Source organism: Alosa sapidissima, chromosome 16 (assembly GCF_018492685.1).
Source record: "Alosa sapidissima isolate fAloSap1 chromosome 16, fAloSap1.pri, whole genome shotgun sequence".
NCBI classification, from domain to species: domain Eukaryota; kingdom Metazoa; phylum Chordata; class Actinopteri; order Clupeiformes; family Clupeidae; genus Alosa; species Alosa sapidissima.
In genome coordinates, this window is record NC_055972.1 from 16,572,420 (window position 1) to 16,586,072 (window position 13,653).

The following is a 13,653-nucleotide window of genomic DNA, read 5'->3' on the forward strand; positions in this document are numbered from 1 at the left end:
TATCACTGTCATAGACGATCGATCATAATCTCCAAAAGGATATTCTTCTTCAGAATTAGAATAGGTGAATAACATAGCTTACCTAAGACTTCATCACACGTGAACGTTTTTCAACATTTGGTGTAGGCCTATTTCTGCTTAATTTCTGCTTCAATTTCTGCAACACTATGGCCTGCATCGCTTCCGCGTCATTACATATGCACGTCTTTGTGTTTCTCGCGTGTAATACAAGTATTTCCTGAAAACTTTGCGCAGCGATTTTGGGTTTGAAGAGTAGAGTAGGCCTACAAATGAGATTTGTCACCGTACCTGGATCTATCGTCTATTTTAAGCAGTATCGTTGTTTGTCGCAATTAATAGCCTCAAGGGCCGGATTACATTATTATTTTGTCATACGTCGCGGGCCGGAATTGGGCAGGACGCGGGCCGGATTTGGCCCGCGGGCCGGGTGTTTGAGACCCCTGCTGTAAATCATTCAAAATGTGTGAAAGTCATTAGGCTGGAAGCGTGTCTACTGTCAGTGACTAATGCGAGAAGCGGGTTCTGTGTTGTAGGCTATGCATTTTTCCGACACTTGGCTGCAAGCTCCCCTCCCCCACCCCCTTCTTTCACAAGCAGTGCAGCTTTCTGAAGCGGTGCCTTTTGAAGCTAATGTAACAAATACCACCAATATTGTTGTGTGGCAATAAAAGTATCCAGGGTTTGCGCAAGTAGCCTAAATAGGCCTATATAAATAAATTAAGGACATACAATCCTTAAAGCTTAACGTAGCCTACATGTAGATTAATGTCCAAAAACGTCAACAAGTCGTTTTATGCGCTCATTATATATGGATTTCTATGAAACGCCACGATAACATGCGTGCGCAACCAAGAGGCAGAAAGCACCATAGAACAGCATAGAGCAATGCAAAAGAGCAAAAGAATAAAATGAGTTTTTGTGCTGACAACTGCACCAATTCGAAATCACGATGGTTAGAGAATGTTAAATATGTTCAATATCCCTAACGGAATGCATGTCTTCGCCAAAAATGACAATATACGATGTTATGTTAATAATGCAAATGAACGGCACACTTTGAAATATAGTCGGAAATGAGATGTTATCATCATTGAGACAACAGGGGTATACAATAAAATCCGATTGTAGCTTACAGCAGCCGACTATTTAGGTTAAGTTTATAACGTTGTGGACGGCCACCAAGCGTCTTCTGCCCCACGGCTGCGGCAGTCTTGAGTGACCGGATTCGTTTTCCTTTGTCATATGAATGCTGTCATTTTGTTAACTTTACTGTTAAGGAGATGCTGTAGGCAAAGGCTATATTTCAACCTAGTTAGTGTCAGAACTATTCACAAGGTTTCTGGGCAGCATTTTTATGTTCTGTTAGCAAGCGAACTTCTCATGACTACCGACAAAGTAGCCTACTGCCAGCTGACGAAGCTCTCATTTTAAAACATTACTGAGAGACAGGCACTATACAATCAAGAAATCTTGCCACTGAATCCAAAACTATGTTTAACATTATGTACAAAGCTTAGGCTACAGTGGATTAGCATGTTGCAGGGGCTGCTAAAAACAGAGAAACGCACTGAAAACTCGGCCAATCACAGCCCTTGCTGTCGAATGCGCCGTCCAGTTCGACCGTTGAACGCCACAGCGGACTATGCTGCCCCCAAGCGGCTGCAGTTGTACTTACATGTCACCCAGCTGCGTGAATCACCATTATCGTGAATGAAGTGTCAATTTTTAACGGGGACCCTCTGTAGATGTAAATTCTCCATATAACACAGTAATGGCAATTTGTTTGGGTTAAGAACAGTGATGTCCATCTGTTTTGCCCATAGTCAAGAAGATGGTTTTGTATTCGGTAAGTCAATCTCATTTGTTTTAGTCTGTTTTCATCCATGAAAGTCCTATTCACATATGGATATAATATACAGTAGCTTGTGTATGCTGGTAAGATATCTTCAACAACATATTGTAAGAAATTCTTTGTTAGACAATTTTGTGAACTGTCATGCTTAAAATAATGATGTAGAGGTAAGTGTGTTGAAGTAATTATTGTAATGTAAGTAAGTATTCAGTGCCAATGAAATAGGTGTGTAAGTAATAGATCTGTTAATGGATTTACCACCTTAGCCTAACATTCTACACACCCTGCCTTATCCACTTCATTCTGGCTTGTCTTCCTAATCATGTGGTTAAATCTCCACAATAGTGACACAATGCAGGTCAGAGCTTGAATGAATGCTAGTATGGTGAAACTCGGTCAAGCCGGTGTGGATGGAAATCTAGCTTTTTAATTAATTACACTTCTGAGGTTGAGATGTAATTACGAGAAACTCACCCGATTAGTAGCAACCCTTGTACTTTATCAGATTAATCTAGTGTGTTGTTCCAATAGGCAGTTGAGAGGCTTACCATGGCAAAAAGATTTGTCCTTCAATGAAAATATTTCTTTAATTCCCACCTAACTTTAGAAGTAAATTTAGATTTATTTTTATGCTCTGAATAGTCTTTTCCTGCCCCAGTTTGGTTGAGTGGGTTTTCCCCTTCAGAAATGTGGCCCATTTTGCCGGATGCTTAGTGTAGCATCATCAGCATCCTCTGGAGCCTGTGGCGGTGGCATGCTCAAACACACAGATGCTCTCTCCTCTAGATCGCTCTTCTCTGCCTCTCTCTTTCTCTTTCTCTCTCCCTCCCTCCTCTCTTATTTTCTCTCTCTCTCTCTCTCTCTCACACACACACACACACACACACACACACACACACACACACACACACACACACACACACACACTCTCTTTCTCCCATCCTCTCTCTGTCTTTCCGGAATGTGTGAATCGTTAATAACAGAGGGGCTTTTTTTCCTCCTGGTTGCCGTGGTGCTTCGCTGAGCCTCACAGCTGATCAAAGTGATCGGATGCGCGCAGAGGCATGCAGGAGAGGCATGCAGGAGAGGCATGCAAGCGGACCGCTCAGGTCACATTTATTTCACATCTCTAATTTGTCTATTTCTGGAATCCGTACCTTATATAACAGAACTATAGCATGTATGTCAGCAGCTCACCCTAGGCATTGCAGTGGACTGGACTGGACTTGTTAGTCACCCGGCCACACACACTCTCTCACACACACACGCACGCGTTGCACACATACACGGACTAGTGCGCAGACACACACACACACAGGGCTCACTCGCACTGCCTTTCATTTGCTTTCTCACACTCGCCGTGGCCAGCGCAGAGATGCCATGCTGCTGCCATCGATGCAGCCGTCGCTGTTGTAGGGGCGATGCAATTCTGCAGAGAGTACTTCTGCCAGCCGTGTAGCGCCGCTCTCAAGTCGCCCGAGGAGGACATGGAATACGGGATGGGGAGCTGCATCGGAGTCGCGCGCAGCCAGGTAACCACGGCAGCCGCTCGCTCACTCACTCACACACACACACACACACACACACACACACATACACACACTCACACACTGCTCGGCAGGAGAAGGGGGGCTGAGAGGAGACGCGAGAGGAGTTGGTCACATGCCACTCAGCTGAGACACAGAGGGAGATGGACAGAGAGAGAGAGATGGAGAGATCTCGATTCTGTCGCTGTGCAGATTCAGCTCCTGGTAGCGTAGCGACAGAGGGGCCAGCAACAGTGCTGGAGGAGGAGAGCTGACGTCAGGAGGAGCCAGCGAGCGACAGAGCATCTTGGACTGCCTCTGCCATCCAGCAAGCCACGGGGGAGAGAGAGAGAGAGGGATGCAAAGCTGAGCGGAGGAGGGTGGAGAGAGAGAGAGGGGGGGAGGGAGAGAATCTATAGGATGAAGACCGTGGGAGAGAGGGAGGGAGGGAGGGAGGGAGTGAGGGAGGGAGGCGGAAGGAGAGGCTGGGAGAAGCCGGGTGATGGGGGAGGATGAAGAAACGGCAGTGGAAGCAGCAGCATCAAACACCCCTTAATCATCTGTACTCTGTGGAAGGCTACATGATAAAAAGTAGTTCAGCAGTTCAGTTCAGTATTCAGCTGCATTGTCAGTCTTCCTATCAGTGGCTTTAAATATGCATCGTTGTCTTATGATGATAAGGAGGGATGTTATGTCGCTTGGTAGTATTGATGTCTTGTCAGTTGAGCTGTAGTACCATACTGTACTTGCGTATGCAGACTGGTGAAACTCTGTGTACTTGCTGTATTGTGTACTGTAAGTATTTGGGAAGGGGGAGGATGCTGGTGTAGCATAGTTTCCAGCCATTAGCAATCAGCCATCCGGCGCTGAGCCTGCTACCCAGCAATTACTGGGGGAAAGGGGTTGCGTCGGTCGAATGCAGTGAAGGGGTCAGGCATGATGGGTTTTGTCTTGTAGTCCTGGCGGTGGTCATGAGGGGCCGAACACATGCAGTCTCAGTGAGGCATGAGGATGGGGAGATCATGTGCTGTGCTGTGTGTGGGAAATATCTTTGCTGCTGAGTTTAGGCTGAGTTTAAGCTGAGTGGGTTTGTTACCGCACTGCTGTATGTACCTTTATTGACGGGTCTCCTGCATTTCGCACGTGATCACTCTTGCCCCTCTCTCTTTCCTCTCTCATTCTTTCACTTGCTCTCGGTTCTTCAACTTTATTCTCTCTGTGAAAGGTCTCCCTTCCTCTTTACCTGTCTCATTGCCATGACCATGTTTGTATGCATGTTAGTGCTGAAGCTGTTACTGTACTTCAGACATTAAGACATTATGTGCTCTGTTGAAGGTGCATAGACACACATGCGCATGGTGGTGCATAGACACACATGCGCATGGTGGACAGTGGAGAGTGTAGAGAAAAAATTATAACTGAGAGGGACAGAGAGAGAGAGAAAAGGGAGAGAGAGAGAGAGAGAGAAAAGGGAGAGCGAGAAAGAAAAGGGAGAGCGAGACAGAGAGAGAGAGAAAAGGGGGGGAGAGAGAGAGAAGGGAGAGAGGGAGAGGGAGTTTGCGCTGGAGGGGAGATTTTTGGACAATATGAACATTAAGTCCAATCTCCTAGTCCCTCCAGGGGCATAAGACCAGTGACGGGAGAGGAAACAGGGAAAAGGGAGCCAAAAGTGGAAAACATCGAGAGACTGTGGAAGACCAAGAGATTTTGAGAAGGATGAAAGGAGTGGAAAAAGCTCAGACAACACAAACATCAATATCAATCGCACATGCCCTCCAGAGAGGTATGAAGGGAAGAGCAGGGAGGAAAGAGAGCGAAGGAAGGGGGGAGCATTACACAGAGAGGGAAGAGAAAGAGAGTTCAGACCGCGTGATGGAGAGCTGCTGCGTCATGTTGCGGGCCCCCAGAGCCAGGGATGGACACTCGAGGAGCGAGCGCGAGAGCGCAAGGAAGAGCACGGCCTCTCCTGCCAAGTCCGGCTGTTTGTTTACAGCGTTGCCCAGGCCCCTGTCTGTCAGCCCATTAGCGTGCGAGTGTCCCCCTAAACAACCCCCTCGCACACTGCCAACCACCCACCCCCCTCCAAGCACCATCAAAACACCCTCCAGTTGATCACCTCATCCTGTCCCATGACATGCCACTGACGCAACTGACCGCTCCAGTTCAGACCCCCTCCAACTCTCCCCTCTCTGCCTTGTTCACCTCTTCCTCACCATCTTAATAGCCCCCCCCCCACCGCACTGCACCCCCGCCTCACCCCACCCTCGCTAGGCGAGCTCTGGACTAGGAACAGATATAGCGCTGCTGTGTTCTCTGCCTCTGTCAAAGACGGGAACGCAGGCAACAAGACAAGTCCCATAACAGTTGCTTCCCCCAACAACAACAACACACCACCCATAATTTAAGAGCTTCTGTTGAGGTGCAGACAGCCACTAGACGTGAACCTGAGGGCTCGGGTTTCTCTCTCTCTCCCTGTGTTTCCTCTGTAGAGCTGGGTGAGTGTTTGTCACTTTGTGTTCGTGTCTGCAGTTCTGTAAAGGTGTAGAAAAACGCTTGTGTCGGTGGAAAGAGACGGATCAATCGCTTATCAGTTTTGAGTGCGACTGCGGTGAGATTCTGTCTGCATCCAAGTTTAAGCTTGTTTAACCGTCTGGTGTCTCACCCAGAATACCAACCCTCTCACCCAGAAAACATCTGGCAACAGATACTTACGAGCTCGTCAATGGGATTAATTATTTACACGCTTGAATTATTCATACAAGACGCAAATCCCTTGGCGACGTTGACCGACTCGTAAACAACTACCTTGTGTCTTGTTGATATTTGCAACTTTGTGGGTGGGTGGTGGTGGTGGTGGTGGGGAGCCGGTTCGGTCACTCAAAATAGAGCTTGCCTAATGCAGGACTGGAGGGTGAAGCTGTGGTCAGTGGTGCCTGGGGAGAGAGGTGTTTGGCAGGGCAGAGGATCCTGCTCCTCTCCCCGGCTGCAACAACGCAGGAGGATTAGCCTCCTTTGTTTGGGTGACTTTTAAAAAATGTCTAGGGTCCTCAGTGGAATGCTTTTTATGACTGAGTGAGGTGTGTGTGTGTGTGTGTGTGTGTGAGTGTGTGTGTGTGTGTGTGTGTGTGTGAGTGAAACAGAGGGGAGGGGAAAAGAGGGGCCTGGCTCGATTGTCTGCTCATCATATGACTACAGTTCTAGCTCTTGCGCTGCTGACGGAGGTAAAAAAAGGGGAAAAGGTAGCCCCTGCCATTCTCGGAACGGAGCCCTCCCACATGCCTGACAAGCTGTCGCTGCACACTCCACTCTCACAAACGGCCTGCTGGGATATCTCAGTCTTAAGTCTCGACAGGTAAACACATTTACCTGGGCTTTGCTTTGTATGCTACTGTGGTTAAACTTGTGGTTAAAAAAAAGTGGAGTGTGGTGGTAGAAGTGTCTCCTTTGGACTAGCGAGTTAGCGAGGAGGCTGTTTCATGAGTTGTGTTTTGCTGTCTGGAGTCATCTTCCATGTGTCAGCAGTGGTGGGGGGGACTGGGAGATTCTGTGAGGCTTTATTTTGATATGAAACACAAGCGCATGACACCACCTTGCAGGAGGAACAGACGGAAATAAGTTTTGACTGATCCTAGCGCAGGGATACGGGGGAGGAGAGTGTGAGTATTTGTGTGTCCGTGTGTGTGTGTGTGTGTGTGTGTGTGTGTGTGTGTGAGAGAGGAGTGTTGAGTCTATTTATAAAGCGTTTCATATTCAGGTCAGTGCTTCCTGACAAACCTTGCACCCCTACCCAGCAGTTTGCCCAGTCACATGAGATCACACACACACACACACACACACACACACACACACACACACACACACACACACACACACACACACACACTATCCTTGTGGTGGTGGGGGTCTGCACCAGTGAACAGGACTGACCTACCCAGTGGCAAGCTGTGAGTATGATTCAGCGAGACCTACTTCATCTTATTTATTTATTTGTTATTTTTATTCAAACTCACTGTTCTCACGATCTGTATTGATGCCATTTTGTGGGAATAAATGGCTGTTGTAATATTGATCTGAAAATGATAGGGCTTTAGTGTGCACTCCTGATGCTTTTATGGCCCTTGGTCTGTGCTGTCCATCTGTGGTCAGCTGCTGGAGCAAGTGTTCTGTTGGAAGAGCTTGGCAGATATCCGACAGGTCCGTGTTTAGTAAGTGTCCAATGACCTATAATTATTTCCTATGTGTGACTGTGTGAGTGAGTCTGAGTGTGTGTGTGTGTGTCTGTTTGTGTCTCTGTGTGTGTGTGTGTGTCTGTGTGTGTGTGTGTGTGTCTGTGTGTGTATTATGGAAGGGCCGATAGGACAACAGCAGGGGGAGACAGAGAGGAGGAGGGCGTAGTCGGACTCGTCGTCCCTCACGCTTTAATCTGAGTCCAGGCCAAGCCATGGCGCTGGCGTCCACAGACGGAGCCGCCGCCCTGTTCACAGACAGCGCAATCTGGCACCTGATGGATGCCAATAGGATTAGCCCACTGGGATTACTCCCGGAATGGAGCCCTGGGCACTGGGTCACCCACTCACTCACACAATCTCCCTAAACAGATTACCCCAGACAGGAGCATCTCACTGGGGCACCTCAGATAGAAAGGCAATTCCAGCATTAAAGGATAAATGTTATAATAAGACAAAAATGCACATATTTCTCTAGCAGGGCTGGGCTATGCAGAAATTAGTCTCACTATAATACAGTTTTAAGTCAAACATATTATTATGCAATATGAAATATACAATATTTAGTGGCAAATGATACACAACATGTGCATCACTGGACATTTTCTCTGATTTGGAATGCATTGTAGAAAGATCCTCAAAATATTCTGGGAAATCTTTAGTGTCCATGTAGGTTATTCCCCATGGTGCTGTAATCACCTGTACACGAATTGTGACACACGTCAAGAGTGGTGCGAATTGTTCAACCCTGCTGCTCGTTATCACACTGCGTATCTTATCTCATCAGTTCCAGTAGTCCTGTGACTGTGCTGAGCAGACGGATACAATGAGTGTTTGGGGTTTTGTGGATGAGTGTGAGTGTGTGTGTGTGTTTATGTGTGTGTGAGTGCACAGTACGAGAGAAGATGAACAGGCTCTTGAGTAAACAGTTTTCCCACACATTTTGTTCGCCGCCTGGAGGATGTGAGGACCTGAGGAGACAGGGTGATTAATGGCCTGAGGATCAGTGGCGAGAGGCGAGAGATGGAGGAGGTGCCGGATTGTGTGGAGGAATGAAAGGGGGATGAACAAGGGATAGAGAAATAGAGGGGAAAGAGATCAGTGCCAGGTAAAGACCTGACGGCTGTTGGGAGAATTAGGATGTGTATTTCGCTGTTAGTGACAGGCCTGAGAATTGCGGCTCACTCCTGTATGTTTTACTGGATGTCTCACAGTTTAGTGTCAGGAGGTGACTGATTTCTTAGAATAATTGATTATAGAAGATATTAGACATTCCTGACATTCCGTGAATTTCTGACATGTATGCAATCTTAGAGGCATGTTGTATAATCGGACGACAATACAATGACACACTGATCTGAAGTCTGGAGGTCGCATGCTTATCTTATACTGCATGTGTATTGTGTACCCCAGATAAAATGGACATTGAGCACACTAGTCTTTAAGAGTGTGTCCACTTACAGTCCTCTCCCCTCTAGCCAAGACAAAACAAACTGAAGGACTCGGAGAGACAGAATCGTTTAGAGGGAGAAAATATACAGTTGTTTCTACAGTTAGAGGGGAGAGGACTGTAAGTGGATGTCTGGGGTGTAATAATCCTCTCTTTCATCACTCGCTCACATGATCATACACATTGACAGCCCTCCCACCAGATGTGAAACCCGCAAAGCGGAGCGTTTAACGCCCAGCTCTCCTGCTCTGTGGGTTTGGATAATGTGCTTCTTTTCCTTTGCTCAGGAGTTTCCACTGGCAGCGTTTATTTAGGGTCAGCTCCACTTGACTTGGCCAGTAACAGCTGATCTCCATGTGTTTGTCAGTGAGATTTGAGCTTGAATCTCTTTTTTTGAAAGTACAATTTCTTCATGCTGTGTTTGGTTTTTGGGGTAGTCCTCATTCATCCTTCTGAAAATTGATTGTGAAAATGTGTGTGTGTGTGTGTGTGTGTGTGTGTGTGTGTGTGTGTGTGTGTGTATGTGTATGTGTGTGTGTAGGTGTGTTCGTGAATGTGTGTGTGTGTGTGTGTGTGTGTTCGAGACAAGAGAGAGGGAGAGGCTTATGTCTGGTATTTCATACTTGAGAAGATTAAAAGTCATACATACCTGATCTGTAAGAGAGCAATTTGCTAAAGCCCCACTGTTGATTCATGGAAAAGGCCAATACAGACTCCAGATCAGTCTGTGTTTCTCGTTATCCACCCACTCCCATATAAAGACCCAACTGGATCTATAGTGTTTGCCAGTGCAGCTGAGCTATTGTGTTTGGTGAGACAGTTAAAGTCATGGCTCCTCTTAAAAATGCTCATATAACGTTTCTACATTTCAAGGCTATTTTATTGAGTTCCACTTTAGGAAAACTTTGTGAAACAATGCAAGACTGAATGTAAATATGATTAGAGTTTACCTCTCCCTCAACTTTGCAGAAAACACAAAGGTGTGTAGTCTGTCTGAACTTACTTTGTTTGTCTGTTAACTTGAGCGTGTGTATTTTGAGTGCCACTCCTGTTCCTGTTCATCTGGATTGTCAAGTGGTTGGTATCAAGTTCCCCTAAGGTCCTGATTAGCATTTATCTGCGTGTGGGAGGCGATCAAATGCTCCCAGTGTTCCCAGGACTCTCGGCTCCTACCAGGAGAGAGCAGCCTTGCACTTTGTTCTGGGTGAAAGCTCTGACATCATGGGCCTCTAATCTCAACACATGACAGACACACACACACACATACACACACACACACCACACACACAGATATAGAGACACACATCTCTCATACCATTTGCATAACTTGCAAGGGCCCGGCGAGTCTTTGAGAGTGAGAGCTTGTCGACTGGCTGCCTGGTGCACTTGCAGCTCTGGCTCACGCGGCTCTGTTTTTCCCTCACCATTGGTCGGACCCAGACGGTTTTGGTTCTAGCGGTGGGTCCTGACTCTTCCGCTGCTGTGTGGCCTCCAGACGTGGACTGATGTGAGATCAGCTCTGTGACAGCGTCTCCTTTCCCAGTGACTCCCGCTCCGCCATGGGCAACGAGACCAGCGCTCCGGACGTGCCGGTAAGGGGCAACAGCCTACCGTGCCGCGCAGTTGCAGCATCGCAATCCCACAAGGGAACCGGCTAAACTTGACCTGTATGCTGATACTTGGCACTAATGTCAGCGGTTATAACCCTTTGCGCTTTGCCTCTCTTGTGTGGACTCGAGCGGTCGCTGTGCTGGCTTGAGAGTCTCCATGCGTTGGGGAATTGCAACTGCTGCAGTGTGGTGTTTACCTTCCCACCCTGGTGCGGTGTGCCGGCGCTGGTGTCGTGCTGCCCTTGAGAAGCCCTGCACGTGCACTGCCGCAGGGGGAGGCATGTGAGGAACTAGGGTGGTGCGCTGTGCTGTGCTGTGCTGTGCTGTGCTGTGGCGCTGCCAGGCTGTGTTGCTCTTTTAAAGGCTTTGTGGTTAACTGCAGCAATGACTTGGTGCAGGTGCTGGCATGTTTTTTTTTTTGGGGGGGGGAGCTTGTGCAGTGTCACAGAGACATGTGAAACACTGAAGCTCTGTTGGAAAGAAGGCTGGGAGCTGCTGTTGCCCTTCTGAAGGCTTTGTGGCTAACTGTGGCTGTTATTTCATGCAGGCGCTCGTTTGTTTGTTTGTTTGGCATCCAAGGCTTTGAGAGTTGCCATTAACACTGAATATTTGCCAGAATGCATTTTTTGTGTGAAGGCGAAAACAATCTTATTCACCCCTCTAATCAAAGCACGTCCAAATGTGTCCAAATATAGCTTCTTCTCAGGGGAAAAACAATCAAAGGAAGAGCTCTTTTCCAAAACATACCCATCATTTTAATACATTGAAATGCATTAAAACATTTACATTTTTTAACATTTTAATAACATTTTAATGCATAATGATATTAGCTGAAATACACTATTTAATAACATGGCTTAATGTTTAAAAAAAAAAAATGAATTTATAGTGTTTTGGAGAAGAGCTCTTCAAATGTAACACTGAATGGATGCTCATGACTTCAGTATTGCTGTAGTTAGTTTAGTAAATGCACGCCAAAGTCGACACACACATGCTAAGTTAGATAAGTTTGTATAGAAGGGAAGGCTTGAAATATAGAGAAATTAATAATAAACCAATTTATGTTGTATAGCTGAAATGTTCAGTTGCAGCTTACTACCTTGGCATCATTCTGCTCATTCTGTCCCAGAATCTCTTTATAGGTAGCAGTTAACAGAATGTTAGAGTTGTAGAAGATGTCAAATCATTTACTCATTGTTAACATGATCCAGAAGTTAGAAGTCAGATGTTCAGACTGCATCACTTTGCCAGTTAAAGATGCTTGTTGTACGTGTGTTATGATTTCCCCATATGACGTTTTAGCCTTGTGCCAGCCAGTAAAACAGTTTGCATACAAAAGGCTTAGAATGAGCCACTGCATGGGTGGGTAAAGTCTCTAAAAACACTCTGAGACTGTGTCTGTGACGAATCATCAGCAGAGATGTATGTAACGCTTAGTGCTTAGTACAGCTTTAATTATTCTGATATATTCGTGAGAATTCAGGCATATGTTGTAATGAAAATTGACATTAAGACTTTTCCACTGGTTTTGTTTCTGATAATATGTACAATGTAATGTGATTACAGTGTAATCTGAAGGTGTTGATACATGTTTTTAAAAATGTTGATGAGCAACCACATAGCCGGTTCCATGGGTTCTGGTTGGATGATCATGATCATTTTCTTTCTGATGATTAACATAGGGCTACTCTCCATAAAAAAATAATGCCCAATATCAAGGGGAATGTGTCCAGGCCCCTCTGCCCTTTTGTTGATGTGTCACATGCCATTTCTACACTAGTACCTGTAATCACAGCCATGCCACTACTCTTAACCCAAGCTTCTAGATAATTAACTGTGCTTAGTTTTGCTGCACAGTATATCCCTCTAATGAGGCTTGGCCGCCCAGAAAGACTGGAATTCAGGGATTATCTTAATAGGATCAATGTAAACATTCCTTATTTTTTTCTCTAGCTGAGCTTGTGGTGCGTTCCGCTGCCTCTCTCTTTCTCTTTTTTTCTCTCTCTCACTCTAACTCTGATTGTGAATTTGAGTGCACTTGGTCTTGCTCCAAGCCCAACACATCACTGACCATTTGTGGCATGGCATGACTCAAAGCTCCGGTGCCGTATGGTCATGATGTCTCATGTCTCTCTCCGCGGAGCTCATCCACAGCATATGATGATGGGCGATGTGTGTTTCTCTCTCTGTGCACCTCCCTCTCTCAGCCACAAGAGGGCGCTTCTGACAACGTGGTGCTCTTCCCTCCTCACACTGACCATTCTGAGCCTCCACATCAGGTAGTGATTGGCCACGCTTGGTTGTGCACTGTGTGGTGCTCTGTGTGTGTGTGTGTGTGTGTGTGTGTGTGTGTGTGTGTGACTGCATGTGTGTAATGACATGCTTTTTGAACTTTTTGAGTTTCTATAACTGTCATGGGCCAAAAATGCACACACGATATGCAAGTCACTGAAGAACAGTGAGCGGAAAAGTTACAAATAGCAACAATTGTCACAACACTGCCAGAACTCTGAGCTCATTTGTAAGCAAGTGCGAACACAGAGACAGATGTATGTTATTGTCCCCAAGGCTTAAAATCACCCAGACTGTGGGGGTTGGACGGAGGAGAGGTGTGTGTGTGTGTGTGTGTGTGTGTGTGTGTGTGTGTGTGTGTGTGTGTGTGTGTGTTGGTCTTAAAGGGGTGGGTGCAGACAGTTATTAGGGCCCCCTCTAATTACGGGCCAGGGGAGCAATTTGAAAAGAGGTCTGAGTGGGGGAGGTGTACAGACAAGTCTCTGTGTGTGTGTTCCTAAAAGCTTTGTACGTGTGTGTGGCTACTGCATGCATGCATATCTGCTTGCTCTGGTGTGTGTGTGTGTGTGTAGGTCACGACAGTAACCACAGAATGACTGAAATGTGATCCCTCCAGGGGGTGGGGGCACTCAGATCCTAACCTTTAGTCCATTTCCCCAGCCTCCCAACATTCACC

At 46.6% G+C, this 13,653-nt stretch overlaps 1 protein-coding gene across 6 annotated transcripts in view; it reads left to right on the forward strand.

Moving 5' to 3' along the window:
* The first annotated feature begins 1,804 nt into the window (after positions 1–1,804).
* Positions 1,805–13,653, forward strand: part of tacc2 (transforming, acidic coiled-coil containing protein 2) — a 72,087-nt gene continuing 60,238 nt past the window's right edge. The window contains exons 1-3 of one of the 6 annotated variants that reach the window (XM_042065960.1): positions 1,805–1,867; positions 10,516–10,667; positions 12,893–12,964. In XM_042065960.1, the coding sequence (XP_041921894.1) occupies positions 10,635–10,667; positions 12,893–12,964 (105 nt within the window). In that variant the 5' untranslated portion in view covers positions 1,805–1,867; positions 10,516–10,634. Of the gene's footprint in view, positions 1,868–3,348; positions 3,406–5,707; positions 5,895–6,345; positions 6,752–7,218; positions 7,344–10,515; positions 10,668–12,892; positions 12,965–13,653 lie in introns of those variants that run through there. The other 5 variants (XM_042065962.1, XM_042065957.1, XM_042065959.1 and 2 more) reach the window with 5 other exon arrangements.